This window comes from Pan paniscus, chromosome 18, assembly GCF_029289425.2.
Source record: "Pan paniscus chromosome 18, NHGRI_mPanPan1-v2.0_pri, whole genome shotgun sequence".
Taxonomy (NCBI): Eukaryota; Metazoa; Chordata; class Mammalia; order Primates; family Hominidae; genus Pan; species Pan paniscus.
In genome coordinates, this window is record NC_073267.2 from 890,922 (window position 1) to 916,435 (window position 25,514).

Below are 25,514 nucleotides of genomic sequence, written 5' to 3' on the forward strand. Positions count from 1 at the left end.
GGGCGCCGCCATGACGGCGGAAGTAATGGCGGAAGTGGCACCGTTGCCAGGCAGCCGTTGCCTGGCGTCGCGGGGCGTACTCTGCGCTGGGCGCGCGGAGGCCTAGGCGGGAAGCTCGAGCGGCGGCGCCATGGCCCGAGGTAGCGCGCGGCTGGCGGGGGTCCCGAGGGTCCCGGGTTCCGGGGTTCCGGGGTCCAGGGTCGGCGGCCGGAGCGCTCAGGGCCCCCGCCTAGGCCCTGAGGCCAGAGTCCCCGCTCAGGCAGGGTCCCGTCTGCCGGGCGCCCACCCTCGGGCTCCCGGAGCTTGGCTTCCCTCGGGCGCCCGGCCTCGTCCCGCCAGCCTAGCTGGCGTTGGCGTCGCCGGGGAAGGCGCGGAGAGCCCCGGCTCCTGCCTGGTCCCCGAGGCCCGGCCCAGCCCCGCAGTGGCCCCGGCTCGCGTGGCCGAGTCCCCTGACGCCCGGCGCCCGCTCCCCGCAGCGTGGCAGCACCCGTTCCTCAACGTCTTCAGACACTTCCGGGTGGACGAGTGGAAGCGCTCCGCCAAGCAGGGGGACGTGGCCGTGGTCACGGTAGGCGGCCGGGGGCTCGCCCGGAGCCCACACCCCTGCCCTGCCCCCAGGAGAGCTGCCCCGCCCCCGAGGGCCCCCTCGCCCCCGCTGCACTTCTCCTGGGTGCTGTCGGTGATGCGGACTGCCGCTTCTCCAGGACAAGACCCTGAAAGGCGCCGTGTATCGCATTCGGGGCTCAGTCTCTGCCGCCAACTACATCCAGCTCCCTAAGAGCAGCACCCAGTCCTTGGGGCTGACGGGACGATACCTGTATGTGCTCTTTCGGCCCCTGCCCAGCAAGCACTTCGTCATCCACCTGGATGTGTCCTCCAAGGTACGGAGCCCGCGGCTGGGGGCTGCGTGGGAGCCCCGGCACCCCTGCGGCCCCTGTGTCCTCACGGCCCTGCTCCGTCCCCACAGGACAACCAAGTCATCCGTGTGTCTTTCTCCAACCTCTTCAAGGAGTTTAAGTCTACGGCCACGTGGCTCCAGTTTCCCTTGGTCCTGGAGGCCAGGACACCTCAGAGAGGTGACACCAAGATGGGGTGTGGATGATCCAGGACAGGTGGCTGGAGGGAGCTGGTGCAGGCCCAGTGAGGCTCCTCTGCGGCCTGGAGGACAACCTGGCGGGGGCACAAGCTCACAGTTCTGGAAGTCGGGGGCTGTCAGGAGGGTGGGCGCTGACCCTGAGTGCCCATCCTGCAGATCTGGTGGGTTTGGCCCCCTCCGGAGCCCGCTGGACCTGCCTGCAGCTCGATCTGCAGGACGTTCTCCTGGTCTACCTGAACCGGTGCTATGGCCATCTCAAGAGCATCAGGCTGTGCGCCAGCCTGCTGGTCAGGAACCTGTACACCAGTGACCTGTGCTTTGAGCCTGGTGAGGGCCGCACCTGCACTCCCCACTCCATATCTCACCCATGCTCTCAGCCCTGGAGAGGCCCAAGTCCAGGGTGCTTGGGAAAATACAGTGCTCGAGCTGTGCTGTCTTTGAGCTCTGGCCAGAACCCCATCCCAGAGGCAGCCCTGGGGTCAGAACCCATCCCAGAGGCAGCCCTGGGGTGGGGCGGTGGCTGGGCTGGTGGCGTGGCAGTGCCTTGGCGGGTGCCCCGTGTTCAGGTGGCTAAACAGCCTCCCTTGACCTGGAACAACCCTGCTCCTTGTAGCCATCTCTGGGGCCCAGTGGGCAAAGCTGCCCGTGACTCCTATGCCTCGGGAAATGGCATTCCCTGTGCCCAAGGGAGAGAGCTGGCATGACCGCTACATCCACGTCCGGTGAGTGGTTCTGCTTCTTTCGAGGGAGGCCTCGGTGGTGGGAGGGTGGGTGGCCCTTGGGCCCCCAGACACTGACTCTCCCTCTGCCTGCCAAGGTTTCCAAGTGAGAGCTTGAAAGTGCCTTCCAAGCCGATTGAGAAGAGCTGTTCCCCTCCTGAGGCAGGTGGGTCTGTGGGGTCAGCGGGGACCCAGGTTAAGGCCTGTAGGGTGCGTGGGGCTCGGTAGGAGAGGGCAGGGCTGGGAAAGGACCCAGTGGTGTGCTGGCTACAGCTGGTGCAGGGACCCAGGGAAGCCCGTAGGTTGTCCGAGCTCCCAGAACCACGAGGGTGGGAAGTCTGTGTGAGGGGTACCTGGGGGCCCCAAGCTTTCTAGCTGGAAGAGGAGACTTTCAGGGCCTAGGGTGGAAGTGGGGATACTGGCTGTGGGTCCTGCAGAGCCGGTGAGGCTGGGCCACTTGCTGCTGCCCTCCCCAGGCGTCACCCTCACCAGGCATCTGCACAGCTGGCCCCTGGGTCACTGGGGTTCTTTGCTCTGTTGTAGTCCTCCTGGGGCCGGGGCCACAGCCTCTCCCTTGCCTGGTGGCCTCCAGCAAACCTGTGCGGTTCAGTGTGTCTCCAGTGGTCCAGACGCCCAGCCCCACAGCCGTGAGTACCCCCTTCGCCCTATGAGATGGGGTTGGGGTGTGATGGCCCAGGACGCTGATGGGGCACTTGTCCCCCAGCAGTCCGGCCGGGCCCCCTTGGCACCCAGGCCCTTCCCGGAGGTCAGCCTGTCCCAAGAGCGCTCAGACGCCTCCAACGCGGATGGCCCCGGTTTCCATAGCCTTGAGCCCTGGGCCCAGGTGGAGGCCTCTGACGTCCACACGGCTGCTGCCGGCACCCATGTGTTGACTCACGAGTCGGCTGAGGTGCCCGTGGCCCGCACCGGCTCCTGCGAAGTGAGTGCCCATCCCACAGCAGGCGGGGCCTGGTGAGGTGTAGGCTGGGGCAGCTGGTAGCCCGCCCTGAGATGCATTCAGAACGGATGTGCCTCCGACGGTCTCCTCTTGTTCAGCCTCCTGGCAAGGAGCAGAGCTGGCGGGAGGCGGCTTTGGGGAAGAATCTCTGTCCACAAAGAGTAAGGAAGGGCTTCTGCTCACCCCCAATGCGTCAGCCCCAGGTGGTCTGTGGGGGACCCTCGAAGGTCTGGCAGTGCAGCTGGAGTCCCAGCTTCCACCTTACCACAGCCAGCAGGAGCCACCCAGGACCAGGGCAGTCTTCTTGAGAGGCAGGACCCAGCTAGGGGTTGGCGGGGCTCGGAGTTGGTCGGGCATTCTGGGGACCTGGCTGAGCCTCCCAGGACTTTGATGCAAATGGCTGTTTCAGGGCTTCCTCCCAGACCCAGTCCTGAGGCTCAAGGGCGTCATCGGCTTTGGGGGCCACGGCACCAGACAGGTGAGGCTCCTGCGGCTGTGTCCAGAGCAGCTCTCGTTGGCCGGCTCGAGCGCTGAGTACAGAACGGGGAGAGAGGAGAGACCTATGTCCTGTGGTGGCTGTGTGTGGGCTCCCGAGCCCCCCTGGCACAGCGGTCCCATCCCCCTGCAGTCCGCTGCTTCCCGCGTGCTCAGGCATCTGCCCCGCCCACAGCTGCTGTCACCTCCTGGTGCCCGGGGGCTCTCAGGGTCACGGGCATCTCTTACTCACTGGCTGGGCTAAGTGCTCCCCCCGAAGACCCAGAGCTCTCACGTCTTTAGAGCTCTGATGATCCAGACCAGCAGTGTGGGGCCAGGCTGTGGGCACAACCTGTAGGTCCCTGATGGGTGACGTGGGCCTTCTAGGAGAGGAGCCCCATGGCAGAGGAGGTGGCCTTCCCCTCTGCCTCAGTGGCCTTGGGCCCTTGTCAGGCCCTGCTGGGTGCCTGCTCTGAGTGTTTGGGGGCCCTTTGGCCTTTTGTTACCCCCACCCCGGAGTTTCTTGCACTGGAGGCGGGGCTTAGAGGACAGGCGTCTGTGCATGTGTGTACACGTGTCTGCTTGAGTGTTCCAGCTGTTCTTTTGACACGTGCAGCCTGTGACTCGTGTATGTAGTGTGTGCAGGGTGTGTGTTCTCTCTTGCCCCTGGGTGGCTGTGTGCCCAGGTGTGTGTGCCAGGCCTGCCACCCCCTCTCCCTGGGCTGGAGTGGGAGGTGAGGCTGACCTCCCGGCAGCCAGGAGGGGCCTGGCGTAGCACCGGTCCTCAGCCCCCCGCCCCCTTGTGCCAGGCCCTGTGGACCCCAGACGGGGCGGCTGTCGTGTACCCCTGCCATGCGGTCATCGTCGTCCTGCTCGTGGACACGGGGGAGCAGCGCTTCTTCCTTGGCCACACAGACAAGGTAGGTGCTGCCCACCCACCTTGGGCCCGGGGCAGCTCACACCTGCAGCCCCTACACCCTCCCTCACCCTTCTGCCTCCTAGGTCTCCGCCCTGGCGCTGGATGGCAGCAGCTCACTATTGGCCTCGGCCCAGGCAAGGGCCCCTAGTGTGATGCGGCTCTGGGACTTCCAGACCGGGCGGTGCCTGTGCCTGTTCCGGAGCCCAATGCACGTTGTCTGCTCTCTCAGGTGAGCACAGGTCTGCCCCATGCAGGGGGTGGGGGTCAGCCCAGGCGACACTGACCGCCTCCTCCCTGTTCACAGTTTCTCTGACAGCGGGGCCCTTCTCTGCGGGGTTGGCAAGGACCACCACGGGAGGACGGTAACAGGGCCCTGGCTGGGGGTTGGGGTGGGGCCGTCCTGATGCATGCAGACAGCTGGAAGGGTCTTGGTTTTCTGAAACTCCAGCTTCATGTGACCCTGGGTCCCTGCTCTGTGTCCTCCCTGTGGTGGGGCTCCCTGCACTCTGGTGTTCATGCCGCCCCCGTGCCCTGCACAAAAACCACCAGCAGCAGCTCACATTTCACGTCTCGGCTTTTCGGCCATCGGAGTCGGTTTAAGCCAGCGTTTACACACCTCGCCTCGTTCTCTCTGCTGGTGATGCGGTTGTAAGATTTTCACGTGGCAGAGCCCCTGCAGCTGACCCACGCTTGGGCATCAGTGGCACCTCCACACAGCCGAAGCACCCAGCATCTTGGTGGGGGCACCTTTTTAAACATTTTTTTTTTTGAGGGAGGGCCTTATTCTGTCACCTAGGCTGGAATGCAGTGGTGCAATCATAGCTCACTGCAGCCTCGACCCCCTCCCTGACCTCCCCGCCTCTAGCTGGACTCCAGCCATCCTCCTGCCTCAGCTTCCCAGATAGCCGGGCCACAGGCGTGTGCCACCACACCTGGCTAACTGTTTTTTTTTTTTTTTTTTGAGATGGCATCTTGCTCTGTCGCCCAGGATGGAGTGCAGTGGTGCGATCTTGGCTCACTGCAAGCTCCGCCTCCCAGGTTCACACCATTCTCCTGCCTCAGCCTCCCCAGTAGCTGGGACTACAGGCGCCTGCCAACACGCCTGGCTAATTTTTTTTTTTTTTGTATTTTTAGTAGAGATAGGCTTTCACTTTGTTAGCCAGGATGGTCTCACGTTTTGTTTTTTTAACTTTTTGTAGAGATAGGATTTCATTACATTGCTCAGGCTGGTCTCAAACTCCAGGGCTCAAGCAGTCCTCCCACCTTAGCCTCCCAAAGTGCTGGGATCACAGGCATGAGCCACTGTGCCCAGCCACGAGCTGCTTTTTATCCACCTTCCGGCTTGTGGGTGGGTTCGTACTTCTCTGTGAATGGGTTGCAGTGCTCAGCATTGCGGGTCTCTGTAGAAGTCCCAAAGCTTCAGGATGAGAAGATGGAGGGGCTGGTTTCCTTCCACTCTCCGCGGCCGCATGCTCAGAGGCTGGTCTCTGCGTGAGAGAAAAGCCACTTCCGGGTGGGGCTCGGCTGGGCCTTGCAGAATCGAGGTGGCACCGACTGGCCCTGCCATGTGGGCTCAGCCTGGGCTTGTTGCAGATGGTGGTGGCCTGGGGCACCGGCCAGGTGGGCCTCGGTGGCGAGGTGGTCGTTCTGGCAAAGGCGCACACTGACTTTGACGTCCAGGCCTTCCGGGTCACCTTTTTTGATGAAACCAGGTGATGCAGCTGCCCATCCACGATGTTGGGAGAGGGTCTGGGCCCGGAGTGGGGGCCGAGGCCCGAGCACCTCCCCCTGGCTTGGTTGTGCGTTGCTGCGTCTCCCGGCGGGTCAGGGCGCTGCGGGCTGCGGCGGTGCTCAGTCCTCATTCCTTGCAGGATGGCGTCGTGCGGGCAGGGCAGCGTGCGGCTCTGGCGGCTGCGTGGCGGGGCGCTGCGTTCCTGCCCCGTGGACTTAGGGGAGCACCACGCGCTGCAGTTCACCGACCTCGCCTTCAAGCAGGCCCGGGACGGCTGCCCGGAGCCCTCAGCTGCCATGCTGTGAGTCCCTGCCCTTCCCCACGGCCTGCCCCGGCGTGGGGGCCCTGGTGCCTGGGCCTCCCCTTCCCTGAGGGCCTCACCTTCCCTGCCGCCTCCTCGGGCAGCTTGGTGTGCAGCCGCAGTGGCCACATCTTGGAGATTGACTGTCAGCGCATGGTCGTGCGGCATGCCCGCCGCCTGCTCCCCACACGGACTCCAGGCGGTCCCCACCCGCAGAAGCAGACCTTCAGCTCAGGTAAGAGGGCGCCCACCACGTGGCGAGGGTGGCAGGGACACCGATGCACTGACGCCTCCCTGCCCCCAGGCCCCGGCATTGCCATCAGCAGCCTCAGCGTCTCCCCGGCCATGTGTGCTGTGGGCTCTGAGGACGGCTTCCTGCGGCTCTGGCCCCTGGACTTCTCCTCGGTGCTCCTGGAGGCAGGTGATGCTGTGGGCACGCTCTCCCAACTCCGGGAGAGCCTCGCCTGGATGCTGGGGCGGGGAAGGCCCAGTCCCCGGGGCTCTGCTGTCAGCCGCCCTGGCTCCTGGCTGCACAGGGTGCCACGGGGCCAAGTGGCGTATCCAGAGCCCTGGGGCGGCTGATGCCAGGGCGGCCTGCAGGGCAGCCTCACGGAAGGGCCCGGTGGGACGTGGGTAGTGTGTGAAGCCCCTCAGCCTGGGTCCCGCCTAGCCTAAGAGTGGTGGTCTCGAGGGAGCTGCATCTTGCAGCCGTGTGGAGCCTGGGACTTTGAGCAGCAGGGAGTGCATTTGCTGGGGTCTCGGGGACCCGAAGCCTGAGCATGCGGCTCACCCCGGGGTGGCCCTGGAGGCCCCTGACCCCACCCCACCCACAGAGCACGAGGGCCCCGTCAGCTCAGTCTGTGTCAGCCCCGATGGCCTCCGTGTGCTGTCTGCCACCTCCTCGGGCCACCTGGGCTTCCTGGACACGCTGTCCCGGGTGTACCACATGCTGGCTCGCTCCCACACCGCCCCGGTGCTGGCCCTCGCCATGGAGCAGAGGCGGGGACAGCTGGCCACCGTGTCCCAGGACCGCACCGTCCGCATCTGGGACCTGGCCACCCTGCAGCAGGTGGGGTTTGGCAGGGGCAGCACGGCAGGGAGGGCCAGGAGGTCCTGAAGCTGGGGTTTGTCAGCGGGGGTGAGGGGGGCCTATAGGGACCTGGACTTTCCAGCCTGTGTCGGCCCCATGAGTTTGGGCCGCCTGGAGAGCCCCTGGGCCCTTGAGATCCCTGCCCTCCCCTCAGCATGGCCCCTGTCCCACAGCTATACGACTTCACATCATCAGAGGAAGCCCCGTGCGCTGTCACCTTCCACCCCACAAGGCCAACCTTTTTCTGTGGCTTTAGCAGTGGGGCTGTGCGCTCCTTCAGCCTGGAGGCTGCTGAGGTCCTGGTGGAACACACGTAAGTGCCCAGCTGGCCACCAGCCCCACGGAGACCCCACGGTGGAAGCTGGGGTGGCCAGGTGGGGGTCATGTGCAGGATGGCCAGTGCTGGCTGGAGCCCCACCCTTTGCTGCCCCATGGGGACTTCCGTGGCCAGGCTGGTTGGCTGGAGGTCGAGGGACCCCATGGTACCTGGGCTTCGGGGCTAGGGCCAGCGGGGTCCCTGTGTGTGCTGCAGGTGCCACCGAGGAGCTGTCACCAGCCTGACCGCCACCCCTGACGGCCGCCTGCTCTTCAGCTCCTGCTCCCAGGGCTCCCTGGCCCAGTACAGCTGTGCGGACCCCCAGTGGCATGTCCTCCGAGTGGCAGGTTGGGCCCCCTGCAGCCACTCTGGGGGACTCCTCAGGGCAGGGGAGGCCTGGGTCTGGTGCAGGCCAACACCTGGACACACATGCCGGTTTCCTGGTCCACCGACTGGGTCCTGTTGGGGGGCGTGGCCGCCTCAGTAACCTTGTCAAGGCCCTGAGGAGACTATGGTTTAGCATTCACTGGACCCCAAGGCCAGAGGTCAGCGCGGGTCTGTGCCCAGGAGGCGGCAGGCAGCCCAAGCTCCAGGTCAGCAGCTGGAGTCAGACCCAGGCATGGGCACCTGCCGTGTCCTGCAGCCACCATAACTTGGGCCCCCTGAGTGGTCGCTTGTGACTACTGCTGGCCCACGGGGACTCCCAGCTCCCCTGGCAGCGCCTGGCGCCCACTGGCACCTTGGCGATCCTCTGCCGGTGTGATGCGTCTGTGCTCCTGGGCTGGTGTTTCCCGAAAGTGGGGGCGGGGGCGGCGGCCTCCTTGGGCCCTGGCCACGCGCACCCCGGCACTCCCTCCCCGCCCAGCTGACCCCTGCCCCGTGTGGCCACAGCGGACATGGTATGCCCGGATGCCCCCGCGAGCCCCAGCGCTCTGGCAGTCAGCAGGGATGGCCGCCTGCTGGCCTTCGTGGGACCCTCCAGGTGCACAGTGACAGTCATGGGCTCGGCCTCCCTTGATGAGGTGAGTCCGCAGCCCTCCTGGGTCCAGGGAGACTGGGCCATGAGAGGCTGGCTGGAGGGGCAGGAGGGAGGTCACGGCCACTCGGGAGCAGGACCCAGGCCCTATCCCGCCTCCTGTCACAGAGTACACATCAGCCATGTGGGGCCCACGTGCGGCCAGGTTCCTGTGCAGGGCAGGTGCTGCCTGGGTGCCGAGTGCGTGTCCCCGGGACCTCCCTCCCGAGCCTGACCCTGGGTGGCACCGGCTCTGCCCAGGGGCCCTGACTGTCGGCCACTTACCGCTACCCCCAGCTGCTGCGAGTTGACATCGGCACTCTGGACCTGGCCAGCAGCCGCCTGGACTCAGCCATGGCTGTGTGCTTTGGCCCTGCAGCTCTGGGCCACCTGCTGGTGTCCACCTCATCCAACAGAGTCGTGGTGCTGGATGCTGTGTCGGGCCGCATCATCCGGGAGGTGAGCCTCAGGGCTGTGGCCCGCCGACCTGGCCCTCCCTGTGCTGTCCAGGCCTGGCCTCTGTGCCTGCAGCCCCTCCAGCTGGGTGGGGGGCCGTCGCCACACCCACAACGAAGGGAGGCCCCAGGCTGCTGGCCACTCTCCTGAGACACGGCATTTCCCAAGAGCACTGTGTTCCAGCTGCCTGGTGTCCACCCTGAGCCCTGCCCCTCCTTGACGCTCAGTGAGGACGCCCGCTTCCTGCTGATTGCCGCCGGCCGGACCATCAAGGTGTGGGACTACGCGACACAGGCCAGCCCAGGCCCCCAGGTGTGTGCGTGGGGAGGCAGGTGGCTTTGGCGGTCAGGAGCCTCCTCAGGTGGCCCTGGAGACCCCTGCAGGCGTGGGTGGGGGCAGGGAGAGCAGAAGGTGAGGGGTGAGAGTGACCCCCCAAGGATCCTCTGTGCCTCCGGGGCCTCACACTGTGTGGGGCTCACCGTCCCTGGGGACTGAGCACACGGCAGCATCCATGCCCCGCCTCGGGGTCCTGCATGTGACGCCGCTACCCCTAGGTGTACATCGGCCACTCGGAACCCGTGCAGGCTGTGGCCTTCTCTCCTGACCAGCAGCAGGTCCTCAGCGCAGGGGACGCCGTCTTCCTCTGGGATGTCCTGGCCGCTACTGAGAGGCAAGTGCCTGCTCTCAGCTGTGTCTGCCTAGGCCCCCCAGGCCCTCCTGAAACCCTCTCTCCTCCCTCTCCAGCGACCAAAGCTTCCCCGGGGCCCCCCCAGCCTGCAAGACAGGTGAGTGGCTGTGCTCAGCTGGGGGGCAGGTGCTGGGCTGACTCTGGGGCCCGTCCTGTGTCTGCCTAGTGGCCCTTCCTCTTCCTTCCCGAACATCACAGGGCTTCTTCTTCCCCAGGCCTGGGCGCAGGACCGCTGGAGGACGCAGCATCCAGGGCCAGCGAGCTCCCCCGGCAGCAGGTCCCCAAGCCATCTCAGGCATCTCCACCACGGCTGGGCGTCTGTGCCAGGCCTCCCGAAGGTGGCGATGGTGAGCAGCAGGGGTCCTGGAGGAGTGGGGGGATTCGGGGGTCTGAGAGGGCACAGGCCCAGTGGCAGCAGGTACTCACGCACGTCCAGCTCTGGGGTGCAGGTGCCATCGCTGCTCATCAGGTGGAACACGGTGGGGTCGGGGTGGGGGCAGCTTTTCCTCTCCCCCTTGGCCCCAGGCACCTTGTCCCCGTCAGATGAGGAAGGACCCTGTGAGGAGAGCTGTGACCCCGAGGGGCTTGGGCAGGCCTCAGGCCCACCTGTGCTCACGGAGGAGGAGGCTGGCAGGGCTGGAGACGGGGCCTGGGCTGCAGCAGTGGGCTCCTGGGGGCTCGCCCTGCCTCCCCGTCCCCCCGGCCAACCCCGTGAGCAGTGGAGGGCAGGGCAGGGACGCCGGTGCCGGTGCAGGGGCCTGAGGGAGGTCGGTGAGTCCCCCATGTGACGAGGCAAGGTCACCTGCAGTGGGACACAGCTTGCCTGTGTCTGTGGCTCTGGCCTGTGCCCCGTCGTGCAGTTCTCACTGTGTGGTAGACCAGGGGCTTGTGGGGAGACTGCGTGTAGTGTGGGGTCTCTGAAGAGCTCAGAGCAGTGTGATGCCACAAACTCTGCCTCCTCCCTGCCAGGCGCCAGGGACACCAGGAATTCGGGGGCCCCACGCACCACCTACCTGGCTTCCTGCAAGGCCTTCACGCCTGCCAGGGTCAGCTGCAGCCCCCACTCTGCCAAGGTGGGGAGTGGTTTCTGGGAGCCCTCTTTATCCCAGCAAGCACAGAGGCCCCCCGCAGGGCTCCCCAGCACCTCCTCAGGGTTGTTTTTGGTCGCCAAAGGTGATGGCTCTGGCCCTTGGGCGCCTGTCTCCTGGAGGCAACTTCATCCCACACCCCCACCCCTGCCCTCCGCTGGCCTCCAGACGGGACTCTGTGGTGGCCTCCTGCTGACCTGCCTTCCCCTCTCACCCAGCAGTTGCCCTTGATGAGAGCCCCACGGGCCTGTGCCCCTCCTGGCCCTGGCACAGAGTGCCCACAGCTCCCACACCTCCCACCCCAGCTTCCCCGTCTGCCCCTGGGTGTTCTCTGCAACTGGCCTGGGTGTGCCCCAAAACAGCCTCCCATGTGCAGGCTTTGGGGCACAGGTGGCCATGCTGAGCCCCAGCAGCATCCGGGTCTCCTTCCTCGCAGGGCACTTGCCTGCCTCCCGCCAGCGGTGGGTGGCTGCGTCTGAAGGCTGTCGTCGGCTACAGCGGGAATGGGCGGGCCAACATGGTCTGGAGGCCGGACACAGGTGGGGGCCGAGAGCCTACCCCCACCCCCAGCCAAGATGCGGCCGCGCGTGGTCCAGCTCTCTCCACCCCAAGGCCAGGACCTGGTGGCAAATGAGCGCCAGCCATCAGTGTGGGGCTCTGTTCTCCCGGTAGCGCCTCCTGGCGCTCCAGCTGAGGTCCTGTGAAGCACTTTGGCTACTGGACGATGGGGAGGGCGCAGCTGGGACAATGCTAACCCCTTGGCCCCGCCCCACGGCTCGGCCCAGGCCCCGCCCCCTGTTCGGCCCCTCCCCAGGCCCCGCCCCCCCTGCCCGGCCTCAGGCCCCGCCCTCTCTGCGCACAGGCTTCTTTGCCTACACGTGCGGCCGCCTGGTGGTGGTGGAGGACCTGCACTCCGGCGCGCAGCAGCACTGGTCCGGCCACTCTGCGGAGATCTCCACGCTGGCCCTCAGCCACAGTGCCCAGGTGCCCGCCTGCATCGCCCTCCTCCTCTCCCAGGGCCACCGTGCCCGGCAGAACCCAGCTCCCGGACCGGTGCGGGTTCTCACCACCAAAGACGGAGCAGACGGCCACCCCAGCCTCCACTCCAGCCAGCCACGGCCTCCCCACTCACGCCTGCCCTCTTGCCTGCCAGGTCCTGGCCTCTGCCTCGGGCCGCAGCAGCACGACCGCCCATTGTCAGATCCGCGTCTGGGACGTGTCTGGCGGCCTCTGCCAGCATCTCATTTTCCCCCATAGCACCACCGTGCTGGCCCTGGCCTTCTCACCAGATGACAGGCTTCTTGTCACACTGGGTCAGTGGGAGGGAGGGCGGAGGCCAGGGGCTTCCCTAGACCCCAGGGGGGCTGCACCTGTGCACCTGACGTGGCTGCTCTGTGTCCTTCCCAGGGGACCACGATGGCCGCACCCTCGCCCTGTGGGGCACGGCCACCTATGACCTCGTGTCCTCCACCCGCCTCCCGGAGCCGGTGCATGGCGTGGCCTTCAACCCCTGGGACGCCGGCGAGCTCACCTGTGTGGGCCAGGGCACTGTCACCTTCTGGCTCCTTCAGCTGCGCGGGGCAGACATCAGCCTTCAGGTGCCACCCGTTCGGCGTTTGGGCCCAGGGGTTGTTTTGTGGGGTGGAATCTGCCTGGGCCCCGGGACACTGCTGACCCATGGCCACTCTCATACTTTGCCAGGTGCGTCGAGAGCCGGTCCCAGAGGCAGTGGGGGCTGGAGAGCTGACCTCGCTCTGCTACGGGGCACCCCCCCTGCTCTATTGTGGCACCAGCTCTGGCCAGGTCTGTGTCTGGGACACGCGTGCTGGCCGCTGCTTCCTGTCCTGGGAGGCGGACGACGGTGGCATTGGTGAGTGCCCCGCAGAAGCCCTGTGGCCCTCAGGACCCCTACCTGGGATCCTCAGAGTTGGGGCAGAGGCCTCATCTGTAGCCCTGGTGTCCGGGCAGCCTTGTGACCCAGGGCCTCTGGGAAGGCAGCCGTGGCCCCTTATGGCTCCTCCTGCCCCTAGGGCTGTTGCTGTTCTCGGGTTCTCGATTGGTCAGCGGCAGCAGCACGGGGCGGCTGTGCCTGTGGGCTGTGGGGGCTGTGTCGGAGCTGAGGTGCAAGGGCTCAGGCGCCAGGTGAGCTGTTCACCCCTACGTGTTTTGGCTGCAGGTGGGTGTTGGTGTTCCTGACTGGGGCTTGCAGCCAGTGCCCCGCCCCCGCAAAGGCCGCCCTGCAGACCGGCCGCCTGCTAGCCCCTCCAAGGGACAGGCTTGGGTGTGGCCTGGGCCTCACTGGCTGCTGTCGAGTACAGGCACGGGCCCAGAAGCCCCAGCTCCACGGGCTTTCTCTTCTTCCACCGGGAGGGCACAGTCAGGTCCCGAGACGCAATGCTGAGGGCCCTGCCTCGGCTGGGGACCCAGCTGGCTCTTGTCGTCGGCCTTGAGACCCACTGTTCTCTCTTTCCCTGCACCCTCAGGTCCAGTTCTGTGTTCATGGAACACGAGCTGGTGCTGGACGGGGCTGTGGTGAGCGCCAGCTTCGATGACAGCGTGGACATGGGCGTCGTGGGCACCACGGCGGGCACGCTGTGGTTTGTCAGCTGGGCCGAGGGCACCAGCACGCGTCTCATCAGTGGCCACAGGAGCAAGGTGAGGGACTTCCAGCCTGGGCGGAGGCGGGGCAGCCGAACCTGGTGCCCTCCCTGCCTGCCGGCTCCATCTCCACCAGCCCAGATGATTCCAAGTCCTGCCGTCACTGGCTCGCAGCGGCCGCCTTGGGGTTCCCAGCGGGGAAGTCTTGGGTGTGCACGTCCCTCAAAGCCGTCCCGGTTGTGTCTGCACCAGCGAGCCGCCTGGCAGGCCTTGCAGGTCTTCTCAAACCGTCCTTTCCCTGCTATTGCTTTGCGTTTTTTTGTTTGTTTGTTTTTTGTTTTTTGTAATTGTCAAAGAAATCACATCAGTCCGGGCGTGGTGGTTCATGCCTGTGATCCCAGCACTCTGGGAGGCCGAGGCCGGTGGATCACCTGAGGTCAGGAGTTCGAGACCAGCCTGGTCAACATGGCGAAATCCCATCTCTACTGAAAATACAAAAATTAGCCGGGCCTCTTGATGTATACCTGTAATCCCAGCTACTCTGGAGGCTGAGACAAGAGACTCGCTTGAACCCAGGAGGCAGAGGTTGCAGTGAACCAAGATTGCACCACTGCACTCCAGCCTGGGCGACAGAGTGAGACTCCATCTCAAAGGAAAAAAAAAGATGAAAAACCCCACATCGTCTGTCCCTGCACCTCCCATAGACTGGCTTTGCTGACTCAGTCTCATGGGATTGTTCCCTGAGGCTCAAGAGGTCAGGAGGCCCAGGTAGCTACTGGGTCAAATTCTGCTCTCTCTGGGTCAGGTCTGGTCAGGTTCTGGTTGGTGTTGGGTCTAGTCCTGTAAAGCCCAGCTCTGGCCTGCAGCCTCCTGGTGCTGGAGCTGCGTCTCCAAGAAGCACACAGCACTCATCTCTCTGGGACCTCCTGGTCTGGAAGCTCCGTGGCCTCATGGGGTTGGGGCAGCCACCGTGTCGCCCCCTCACCCGCCAGCTGCAGCCTTAGGAGAGGTGGCCTCCTGGGTGGAATTGGGGCGGCAGGACAGGTGCCAGTCCTTCCCCTGCTGGACCAGGTTTCTGGCGTGGCGTTGGTCTAGCAGCTGTGGCCATGGGCTTCCTCCTGTGGGTGTAACAGCTCTGCGTGTGGTCAGCTGGGCCCCACGGGATTGATTGTTCCTTGATGCCGAGTCCCATCATCCAGTTGCCCCTGGCTTCTTTCTTTAGAAACCTGTCTTTAGTATTTGGAGATGACGATAGCCAGCAAAGAAAGTTGAGTTTGAGACAGGTGAGGGTTGTTTACTTTTCTGGAAGCAGGTTTGCTGAGGTGTAGTCACAGCACCAGCTCCGTGTGTTTCAGGGGGTGGTTTCGGCCTATTCAGCAGCTGTGGAGCTAGAGGAAACCCCGTGCGTGCCTGTTCCTTGTTCGCTCCCCGCTTCCCGCCTCCCCAGCCCCTGGCGACCGCTGAGTGGCTTTCTGTGTCTGGGTTTTCCTGTTCAGGATATTCTGTAGGAACTGGCTCACCTGGCTTCTCACCCTGAGCATGGTTTCCAGGGTCATCCCGGCCACTGTGTGTGCCAAGCCAGTCATCCCTCTTTATGGCCAAATACTGTTGCATTGTACGGATAGATCATGTGTGTGTCCATCCACCAGAGCCGGGAAATTCGGGTCCTGAGTCCACGACCTGAGCCCGTGGTCACTGGTGGCCTTCCTGTGATGTGGAAGTGCGAGGAATTCTGGGCCCCGCCTGTGTGGTTCTGCCTGGGCGGTTCTGCCTGGGCCTGGACTTCGCCGTTTCCTTGTAGGGCCCAGGGCCCTCCTGGGGAGATGGACTGAGCGAGTCCCTGCAGTCCTTCATTGCTCAGCTGAACTGAATTTTTTTTTTTTTTTTTTTTTAATGGAGTGTCTTGTCGCCCAGGCTGGAGTGCAGTGGCATGATCTTGGCTCACTGCAAGCTCTGCCTCCCGGGTTCACACCATTCTCCTGTCTCCGCCTCCGAAGTAGCTGGGACTACAGGCGCCCGCCACCACGCCCGACTAATTTTTTGTATTTTTAGTAGAGTCGGGGTTTCATCGTGTTAGCCAGGATGGTCTCGAACTCCTGACCCCGTGATCCGCCCGCCTCGGCCTCCCAAAGGGCTGGGATTACAGGCATGAGCCACCGCACCCGGCTGAACTGATTTTTTTTTAATGAAGTGCATCGTGTTCCCACTTGCACTTAAAGTTCACATTTGGTGCCAGGCTGTATCGCTTCCTCTAACTGGTGAGTGGCAGCTGTGTCTCCTTTCTGCCAGTCCAGCAGTCCCAGCCGTCAGTGGCACCTGCATAATGACACGTCTGCATTTCCCCCCAATCGGCGTGCAGCGGTTTTGGGAGGAGGAATGCGACTGCATGGCGTGCTCGCTGCAACCTCAGTCTGTAGCCTGCTAGGGACGCACGGCCACGCTCCTGTCTTGGAGGTGCTGTCAGAACAGCTTTCTCCTCGGTATCCCGCCGGGTTTGACTGGCTGGTGGGCTTGCTTTGGTTTGGACTCACCCAGATCTAGTGCAGGGACACACACGGGGGCTGGCACTGCTCCTTTCCGCCATGTGGAGTTGGCCGGGGCCAGAGGCACATGCTCTGGTTTGGACAGCCCGGCCCTGGGGGCTGGAATAGGAAATGCCTGCGTCCCTTTACCCTGCCCAGGGGCCAACACCCCCAGCCTAGCTACGGCTTCCCCCAGGTGAACGAGGTGGTCTTCAGCCCCGGGGAGTCCCACTGCGCCACATGCAGTGAGGATGGGAGTGTGCGGGTGTGGGCCTTGGCCAGCATGGAGCTTGTGATCCAGTTCCAGGTGCTGAACCAGGTGTGTGGGGAGTGCCCGGGCCGGGGGCGGGATGGGGGCCTGCTCGGTGGGGGGCCTGGCATGGGCGGGGCCGCCTCCTCCCTCTGGCCTGGGTGTGTGTCCCCAGGGCCCCTGTGAGTGCTGAAGTTTCCCCACTGTGGGTCCCCAGAGCTGCCTCTGCCTGGCATGGAGCCCCCCGTGCTGTGGCCGCCCTGAGCAGCAGCGGCTAGCGGCCGGCTACGGTGACGGCTCCCTGCGCATCTTCAGCATCTCCCGCACGGCCATGGAGCTCAAGATGCACCCCCACCCGGTGGCGCTGACCAGTGTTGCCTTCTCCACTGACGGTGAGGAGTTGGGTGTGTGGGGGATGGTGCCGTCCTGACCTGGCCCAGGTCCAGTCTCCGGGCTGGGGGCTCACAGGGTGACGGCATGGTCCCAGGTCAGACTGTCCTCTCTGGAGACAAGGATGGGCTCGTGGCTGTGAGCCACCCCCGCACAGGGACAACCTTCCGTGTGCTGAGTGACCACCAGGGCGCCCCAATCTCTACCATCTGTGTCACGTGCAAAGAGGTAAAGCAGCCCCAAGAGCTGGGGAGAGGGGGCCTGGGTGCTGGTGGGGGCAGGCACCATCTTGGCAGAAGGCACCTATCGGCCCTCACCTACTCCATTCCCAGTGTGAAGACTTAGGGGTGGAGGGCACAGACCTATGGCTGGCTGCCAGTGGGGACCAGCGGGTCAGCGTCTGGGCCTCCGACTGGCTGCGGAACCGCTGTGAGCTTGTGGACTGGTTGAGTTTCCCAATGCCTGCCACCACGGAGGTAAACCATGCTCCTGGCACTGTGGGTGGGGCCGGTACCCATCCACCCCACCGCAGCATGCTGCGCCTTTGCAGACTCAGGGCCACCTGCCACCCTCCCTCGCTGCCTTCTGCCCTTGGGATGGGGCGCTCCTGATGTACGTGGGCCCCGGTGTTTACAAGGAGGTGATCATCTACAACCTCTGCCAGAAGCAGGTACACGCAGTTGCCCGCGTGTCACTGGGAGCCCCAGGGATCCAGGGTGGTGGGTGGGGCCTGGCTGAGCCCTGAGCCCACGGGCCTGGAGCCTCACGCTGGCTGCTCACAGGTGGTGGAGAAGATACCACTGCCCTTTTTTGCCATGTCCCTGAGCCTGTCCCCCGGGACCCACCTCCTGGCTGTTGGCTTTGCTGGTGAGTGCTGGTGGATGCAGTTTGGGCCTGTCTTAGGTGGGGGCCAAGTGGGCTGACTGGTGCCCTGCTCCAAGACAGGTGCCTCACCTGTGCCCCAAGCTCCTCGTCTCTGGGGTGGGGTGAGGACATCTGCCCTAGAGAGGGTCCTGGGGTCAGGAGATGATGAGGCAGGTGAGGAACCAGGCACAGCGCCCAGCACAGGGCCTGAATGCACGCGTGGCAGCGACTTTTAAGGAGGGAACTGGCCCAGCTGCAGGCCGACAGCCTGGCAGTGATGGACCCCCTAGTCCCAGTGGCACATGGAGGGCACAGCCAGGAGCCCTTTTAGCACCAGCTCCCCCGACCAGCATCATGCCCAGTGGGGACAGTCTGGGTGGGTTGGGGGAGCCCTCTGAGTGCTGCCTGGCCCTGGCCCTGGCCCACCTGCACTGTCTACCCACAGAGTGCATGCTGAGGCTGGTAGACTGTGCCATGGGGACTGCCCAAGACTTTGCCGGCCACGACAATGCAGTGCACCTGTGCAGGTTTACACCGTCCGCCAGGCTGCTCTTCACGGCCGCCCGCAACGAGATCCTTGTGTGGGAGGTCCCCGGCCGCTGAGATGCAGCAGGGACTGTGGTGGTGGGCATCACGCCTGGTCATGCCAGGCACCTGGACAGAGGCTTGGCAGAGGCGCCAGGTTGTCAATGGCCTCATGCTGGGACAGGCCAGGATTCATGTAAATCTCCTGGAGCAAGCTGTTGTAAATTTGGCGACCTGTAAATACTTTCATACCTGTTGCCCTTTTGCCTAAGAAATCTTTAATGTTTCTATCTTGTAATAAACATGGGCATTTATTGCATTATTGGTGCATTGTTGCACTGGCTGTCTCTGGTCACTCCTGGCCTGAGCTCAGCCTCTGCCCGTCCCTTAATCGGCTGTTTGTCAAGGCCCCTGTCGTGCCGTGAAGCAATGGCCGGTCGGCCTGCCAGGGCGCCAGGAGCCTGCGCTGCCCGCCGTGGCCGGCGCGTCCACACGGTGGCGCGCCGCACAGCCTGTCCGCTCTGGCCCGCCCGGCTCGCTGGTGCGGCTGTGCGGGCGGGGCCGGAAGTGTGGGGACAGCGCGGGGCCGAGAACCGGAAGTGCGGGGCGGGCGCGGGGGCAGAGCGAAAGGCTTGAGGACCAGGTCGGGGCCGGGTTCCGAGTCGGGGAGCGGCTCCGGGCGGCAGCTATGAGGCGGGACGTGCGCATCCTGTTACTGGGCGAGGGTAGGCGCCGGCCCGGGGGTCTCGGAGCTGCGGCGGCCGTGACGCGGGGTGAGGGTCTCGGGGGTCGGGGGGCGCCGTGACCTTGGCCCTCGCGCTGACCGCCTCGCCCCGCGCAGCCCAGGTGGGGAAGACGTCGCTGATCCTGTCCCTGGTGGGCGAGGAGTTCCCCGAGGAGGTAAGGGGCACGCCCGCCGCGGGGGTGGGAGCGGGCCCAGCCGGGGGTCCCTGGTGAGCGCGCGGGTCCCTTGCAGGTCCCTCCCCGCGCGGAGGAGATCACGATCCCCGCGGACGTCACCCCGGAGAAGGTGCCCACCCACATCGTGGACTACTCAGGTAGCGGCCGTAGCCTCCCGGGGGCCCGGCCCGCAGCGGTCCGGCGGGCCTGCTGGGTCCGCAGTGGAGTCTCTTTGTCCCCCTAGAAGCCGAGCAGACGGACGAGGAGCTGCGGGAGGAGATCCACAAGGTACCCGTGGTGCGCGGGACGAGGGAGGGGCTGGGCGCGGGCTCGGCCTAATCCGCTTCGCAGGCTGGGGGATTGGACCGAGGTGCTCAGGGTGTCCTTGGCCCTGATAATTCTGTGACCTCCGCACTGAGGGTTGTTGGGGCCCCTACAGCGCACGCACCCCGCTGGGAGCCGGCACCGCTCAGTCCATTAGTGCTCCAGGGACAACAGGACCCTTCCCCGCGGGCTCTCCCTCCCTCCTGCCGGGGTGGCAGCAGCGTTTACTCTTCCTGTGGGCTCTGTGTGCGCCACGTCCCCGTGCTGTGTGCTCCAGCCCACCGTCCCGGCCTCCGGGCACCCGGAGCTCCCAGTACCAGAGCACGTGTGCCGGGGACATCTCCAGGCAAGGGCACAGGCCACAGCCACCCAGGGCAGCCCCTGCTGTTGGCACCCCTTACTGCGGTCCTGTCACTCTGTCTGTAGCCAGGGGGGAGGCAGGGGCCAAGGCGGCGGCAGTCTTACAGGGTGTTGGGTTGCAGGTGTGGCTGTGTCTGTCCTGAGCTCTCTGCTCTAAGGGTTTTGCCGACCACAGTTATGCTTCTGGGGCCTGGTGTCCCTGCACTGGCAGTGGGCGGGGAAGAGGCTTCTCTGAGGGTTCAGCAGCAGCTCCCAGTGTGACACTGGGGAGTGCCTGCTCTGCCAACACCAGGCTGATGGCAGGTTTTAGGGAAGGCTGGGCTTTCCCAGCCTCAGAGCTGCACCCATGCTACCTGTGAGCTTCTGGGGCCTCCTGGAGCCTCCAGATGGCGTGGAACGGCCAGGGTCGTCGGTGGTGAGCCAGCAGCCCTGTCACCCACACCTCATCACTGTTCCCTTAGGCAAACGTGGTGTGTGTGGTGTATGACGTCTCTGAGGAGGCCACCATTGAGAAGGTGAGCCCTCAGTGCAGACCCCAACAGCAGAGACACAGTGGCCGGTGGTGGCCCAGGTGGACCCTCACCCAACCCGTGGCCAGTGCCATCGCTCACAGCATTTTGGGGAGCCTGACGTGGAGTTGCCTGACGTGGAGTCACCCAGCCCTCTCCTGTGATCCCACTTCCCCTGAGAGGGTCTGGGACGTCCCGCAGTCTGAGCCATTTAGGCCGGCAGCCCTCTTTCTTCCCCAGTTTCCAAACCCCCGGGGGGGACCCGCAGAGGGCCTGCGTTGGGGGCGGCCCTAGGCTTGGGCCCCAGTGACTTGGGGGTGTTTGGGAGCCATTGGGGTCAGACCGATGAGGCTGCACCTGCTGCCTGCCTTCTCCCACCAGCTTTGTTCCTGTGGCCGGGACTTGGGCCCTCAGTGGGCCTTGACCTCCCCCTTCTGCTCTCCCCCAGCCAGGCTCGTGCTCCAGCTGGGAGCCATGTGCCCGCGGGCAGCCTCACTTCACAGCCAGGCTTTGCTTTTCAGATTCGAACTAAGTGGATCCCACTGGTGAATGGGGGGACCACGCGGGGGCCCAGGTAATGAGGGGGATGTGGAAGGGGCTGGGACTCCTGGCTCCCCTGCCCCTGGTGACCATGGGCCTTCAACCCAGGGTGCCCATCATCCTAGTGGGCAACAAGTCAGACCTGCGGTCGGGGAGCTCCATGGAGGCCGTGCTCCCCATCATGAGCCAGTTTCCCGAGATTGAGACCTGCGTGGAGGTGAGTAGGTCCCAGGCAGGGCCGCCTCCTTCATTCCTTGTGTCCTTAGTCGGTGCCCTCCTCGGGACACTTCCCTGAGGCTGTTCCCACTTTCCCAGTGTTCGGCCAAGAACCTGAGGAACATCTCAGAGCTGTTCTACTACGCCCAGAAGGCCGTCCTGCATCCCACAGCCCCCCTCTATGACCCTGAGGCCAAGCAGGTGAGCATCGGCTGGGGCCCCGCACACTGGTTCCCCAGGGGCCCAGGGGGTGCTGGGTGGGGCGGTGTGGTGGGTCGGCGTGGGTCACCTGAGGGTGCTGAGCCAACATCCCCACAGTTGAGGCCCGCGTGCGCCCAGGCGCTGACGCGCATCTTCAGGCTCTCAGATCAGGACCTGGACCAGGCGCTCAGTGACGAAGAGCTCAACGCTTTCCAGGTGTGCCCCCGCCCCACCCTCGGTGCCCAGCCCCCTTGAACCTCCGCTGCCGTTAGTGACTGGAACGGGCCGTCTCCGGGTGGCTGGCTGACTCCCAACAACGTTCTCTCGGAAGCAGAAATCCTGCTTTGGGCACCCCCTGGCCCCGCAGGCCCTGGAGGACGTGAAGACGGTGGTGTGCAGGAACGTGGCGGGCGGCGTGCGGGAGGACCGGCTGACCCTGGATGGTGAGGCCGGGTGCCCGCCTGTGCCTGGGGAGTGTGGGGAGGGGGCTGTGCCTGGTGCTCCCCCTGCTCTGTCTCGGTGCAGGTTTCCTCTTCCTGAACACGCTCTTCATCCAGCGCGGCCGGCACGAGACCACCTGGACCATACTGCGGCGCTTCGGCTACAGCGACGCCCTGGAGCTGACTGCGGACTATCTCTCCCCTCCGTGAGTGATGCCGGGGCTTGAGGCCTGCCCTCCCCGAGGGTCAGCGAAGGTCTCGCTCAGCAGGCCGTCTGGGGTCGTGCCCTTGCCTGGCTGTGCCCTGAACCCCTCAGCATCCACAGAGCTCTGAGTCGGGGGGGCTGGCCCCTTGCCAACCCCGCGCGCGTGGCTTGTTCACCCTGCTGGGGTCGGCAGCTTGGGGTGTGGCCTGTGGGCCTCAGCCGGGCCTCAGCCAGGCCTCCCACGTGCTGGAGCCAGGTGGGCACCCTCCTCCCCTATCGCAGCTGCAAGGTCGGGGGCGTACAGGAGCCTCTGGGTCCTGTAGGGAGGGTCCGGCTGCACCGACGGGGCTGGCAGGGTGACAGATGGGCTGAGCGTGGTGCTGCAGAGTCTCCTGGGAGCTAGACGGGCTGTGGCCTCCCTGCAGGCTCCGCGTGCCCCCCGGCTGCAGCACGGAGCTCAACCACCTTGGCTACCAGTTTGTGCAGAGAGTGTTTGAGAAGCACGACCAGGTGAGAGCATGGCGAGTCCCCTGCCCCTGCCCCCGCCCCCTCCCCGGCACACACATCACCACATCCCTCCTTCTGCAGGACCGCGACGGCGCCCTCTCGCCCGTGGAGCTGCAAAGCCTTTTCAGTGTGTTCCCAGCAGCCCCCTGGGGCCCCGAGCTCCCACGCACAGTCCGCACAGAGGCCGGCCGGTTGCCCCTGCACGGATACCTCTGCCAGTGGACGTAAGTGCGGCCCACACCATGCCCGCCTGCCGCACCACCCTCCCCACCATAACACTGTGCCTGCCTCCCGCCCACCCCCAGCCTGGTGACCTACCTGGACGTCCGGAGCTGCCTTGGACACCTAGGCTACCTGGGCTACCCCACCCTCTGTGAGCAGGACTCCCAGGCCCATGCCATCACAGGTAGGCACCCACCCTCCCTGGGCCTGGGCCCAGCATCCTGGCAGCTGCCCTAACCCGTGTCTATCCTCACAGTCACCCGTGAGAAGAGGCTGGACCAGGAGAAGGGACAGACGCAGCGGAGCGTCCTCCTGTGCAAGGTGGTGGGGGCCCGTGGAGTGGGCAAGTCTGCCTTCCTGCAGGCCTTCCTCGGCCGCGGCCTGGGGGTAAGCACCCTAGACTCCCCCACCACCCCAGGGGCTCCAGGGGCAGGGCAGGGCAATCTGGGGGGGCACTGCAGCCAGCGAGTGTCAGGACTTCACCTCCCTCAGCACCAGGACACGAGGGAGCAGCCTCCCGGCTACGCCATCGACACGGTGCAGGTCAACGGGCAGGAGAAGTACTTGATCGTGAGTGCTGGGGCGGCGCGGCCTGTGCCCGAGGGTGGACCCGGGGACACCCAGGCCTGCCTGGCAGATCTGGCCCAGCATGGCCCTAGGGGGACCGAGCCCCAGGGACCCTTCCTAAGGCCACTGTCTGTCCCAGCTCTGTGAGGTGGGCACAGATGGTCTGCTGGCCACATCGCTGGACGCCACCTGTGACGTTGCCTGCTTGATGTTTGATGGCAGTGACCCAAAGTCCTTTGCACATTGTGCCAGCGTCTACAAGGTGGGGCCCTGCAGGGGCCACGTGGCCATGGGGCAGGGTCTGTCCCTCCAGCTGTGCCTCTGCCACCCCAGGACTGTATCTCATACCACTCTCTGCCCACAGCACCATTACATGGACGGGCAGACCCCCTGCCTCTTTGTCTCCTCCAAGGCCGACCTGCCCGAAGGTGTTGCGGTGTCTGGCCCATCACCAGCCGAGTTTTGCCGCAAGCACCGGCTACCCGCTCCCGTGCCGTTCTCCTGTGCTGGCCCAGCCGAGCCCAGCACCACCATCTTCACCCAGCTCGCCACCATGGCCGCCTTCCCGTGGGTACCCAGTAGCGCAGCCCTGGGGACTAGCAGTGTCTGTCATCCGAGCAGTGGGCAGCGGTGGCGTCAGGCCTGGAACTGGGGCCAGAGTGGCGGGGTGGAGCTTTGTGTGGCAGAGGGAGGCAGTGCCCAGGCATGTCCCTCCAGGGCCTGGCCTCCACTGGCTGTGCCTCTGGTCTGGGATCCCCGCCTGTGGGGCCCTGTGAGTCCAGGACATGGGAGGGTGCCCAGCAGCAAGCTGGGGGCATGTGCCTGAGGTATCTGCAGATGATTCTTCTCTCTTCCAGACATTTGGTCCACGCAGAGCTGCATCCCTCTTCCTTCTGGCTCCGGGGGCTGCTGGGGGTTGTCGGGGCCGCCGTGGCCGCAGTCCTCAGCTTCTCACTCTACAGGGTCCTAGTGAAGAGCCAGTGAGGCCCCTGGTACCCAAGCCCCCTCCCCTGACCTGGGTGTGGCTCGCTGCTGGGGCTCTGCAGGGGCAGCACAGCTGGGGTGCAGGCCAGGCTGCCACTCTGGGAACGCCTTTGCGCCGGGACTTTTTGTTTCTGAAGGCAGTCGATCTGCAGCGGGGCCTCATGCTGCCATGCACTGCCCTGGCTCCTGCCAGACCCCCAGGGTGGGCCGTGGCAGGTGGCTGAGCAGGAGCTCCCAAGTGCCGGCCACTGCTGTCAGGGATTGCCCACCTCTGGGCATCGTGTGTGGGGCCGGGGAGCACAGGTGTGGGAGCTGGTGACCCCAGACCCAGAATTCTCAGGGCTCTACTCCCCTTTCCTGGTCCTGGGTGGCCAGTGGGTATGAGGAGGGCTGGAAGGCAGAGCTTTGGGCCAAAAGCAGGCGTTGGGGGGTCCCCCCTCAAGTTTGGAGCCGTTTCCGTGGTTGTAGCAGAGGACCGGAGGTTGGGTTCCTGATTAAACTTCACTGTGTCTTTTCTATCTCGGATCCCAGTCTCTGAAGACAACTTGCTTTGATTCAACCTAGAATGTGTTGTTTGTCTTTATGTGGGCTGGAAACGCCACCCCTCCTTTCATTCCTGGGTCACTGTTCTGAGGTCTCAGGCGTGTGCATATGGCCTCTGGAAGGTCCACTCTGGGCTGCTATGGCCTGGGAGCCCAGTGTCCTTGGAGGTCCTGTGGTCTGGGAGTGGGAGCCCACTGCGGGAGGACGGTTTGCGCCCGGCATGGACTGGGGGGCGCCGGTGCCTGAGATGTTTCCCCGGTGACTGACCCCTTCTCAGGGTCCAGTGTGCCCAGGCACTGCCCACTCACTCCCCAGAGCGTCCTGCCAGCCTGGCTGAGCTGCGCCGAGAACCTGGGCTTGTGTGACCAGATGTGGTCACTGCCTGCCACAGAACGGGGTGACCCTGGGGCCCTGACCTGAGGGAAGCAGGATGGGCCAGAGGGAGGGACGGGCTGGGAGTTGAGCCCAGATGCCTGCTTCTCGGGACCCAGGGCATGGCCTTCCCAAGGTCACCCGGACAAGTATCAGAAGGCCTGGTCCCCCCCTCCCATGTCTGCCTTTAGGGAGTGGCAGGTGGGGCCCCTTCCCAAGTCCTGGCCCACATGGGCCCTGCCTTGGAGCTTGTGGCATTGGCCCCTGAGGTCCCTCCCGACTGATGGTATTTGAGCCCGCTGTACCCCCACAGCCTGTCTTCTGGGACCACTGCAACCCTAGGAGAAGCCCTCTGAGTGGCCCTTGCAGGGGCTGCCGTAGTCACACGTGTCTTATCTGTCACCTCCATTGTGGAGGGGTTGGCCCGCCTTCCCAGGAGCAGGTCCCCTCATCCCAACTGCAGCCCTGCCCCCTGGGGGTTCTGCTGTGTGTTGGAATGCCCCTTGTGCCCAGCCCTGGCGCCGCCTTAGGGCGGGAGGTTTTGCTGTCCTGCATGGAGTTGCAAGAGTGGTCAGGGGCCTCCAGCCCAGGGCGTGGACGAGTGGGCTGGGCTTGGTCGTTAG

The 25,514-nt window shown here is 65.1% G+C and overlaps 2 protein-coding genes across 44 annotated transcripts; both read left to right on the forward strand.

Moving 5' to 3' along the window:
• The first annotated feature begins 7 nt into the window (after window positions 1-7).
• Window positions 8-18,320, forward strand: WDR90 (WD repeat domain 90). 23 transcript variants are annotated; one of them, XM_063597908.1, is made up of 41 exons: window positions 8-140; window positions 477-568; window positions 705-881; window positions 968-1,076; window positions 1,253-1,423; window positions 1,710-1,818; window positions 1,914-1,981; window positions 2,359-2,462; window positions 2,540-2,755; window positions 3,183-3,251; window positions 4,057-4,167; window positions 4,250-4,395; window positions 4,471-4,528; window positions 5,760-5,878; window positions 6,038-6,199; window positions 6,304-6,434; window positions 6,504-6,620; window positions 7,033-7,268; window positions 7,463-7,602; window positions 7,822-7,952; window positions 8,497-8,627; window positions 8,918-9,079; window positions 9,260-9,388; window positions 9,631-9,746; window positions 9,821-9,861; window positions 9,980-10,111; window positions 10,734-10,837; window positions 11,289-11,391; window positions 11,715-11,836; window positions 12,006-12,165; window positions 12,260-12,450; window positions 12,554-12,722; window positions 12,883-12,994; window positions 13,336-13,726; window positions 16,169-16,291; window positions 16,440-16,614; window positions 16,710-16,840; window positions 16,945-17,088; window positions 17,163-17,282; window positions 17,395-17,479; window positions 17,922-18,320. In XM_063597908.1, exons 1-41 carry the CDS (start codon window positions 131-133, stop codon window positions 18,077-18,079), a joined length of 5,475 nt encoding a protein of 1,824 aa, XP_063453978.1. In that variant the 5' UTR covers window positions 8-130; the 3' UTR covers window positions 18,080-18,320. The 23 variants fall into 23 exon arrangements, with proteins under 23 accessions (XP_063453978.1, XP_054955841.2, XP_063453979.1 ...); XM_055099866.2 differs by having other exon boundaries at window positions 13,336-13,507; XM_063597909.1 differs by having other exon boundaries at window positions 2,543-2,755.
• Window positions 18,321-18,569: 249 nt separating this feature from the next.
• RHOT2 (ras homolog family member T2) lies at window positions 18,570-24,535 on the forward strand. Of its 21 annotated transcripts, none has more exons than XM_008960910.4 (19): window positions 18,571-18,726; window positions 18,843-18,901; window positions 18,978-19,059; window positions 19,146-19,189; window positions 20,047-20,100; window positions 20,616-20,668; window positions 20,743-20,851; window positions 20,950-21,051; window positions 21,169-21,267; window positions 21,383-21,494; window positions 21,577-21,697; window positions 22,122-22,206; window positions 22,285-22,427; window positions 22,509-22,609; window positions 22,682-22,812; window positions 22,918-22,995; window positions 23,132-23,254; window positions 23,357-23,559; window positions 23,850-24,535. In XM_008960910.4, exons 1-19 carry the CDS (start codon window positions 18,690-18,692, stop codon window positions 23,974-23,976), a joined length of 1,863 nt encoding a protein of 620 aa, XP_008959158.2. In that variant the 5' UTR covers window positions 18,571-18,689; the 3' UTR covers window positions 23,977-24,535. The 21 variants fall into 21 exon arrangements, with proteins under 21 accessions (XP_063453986.1, XP_063453987.1, XP_063453990.1 ...); XM_003808813.5 differs by having other exon boundaries at window positions 21,386-21,494; XM_063597916.1 differs by having other exon boundaries at window positions 18,570-18,726; window positions 23,357-24,535.
• Window positions 24,536-25,514: the final 979 nt, after the last annotated feature.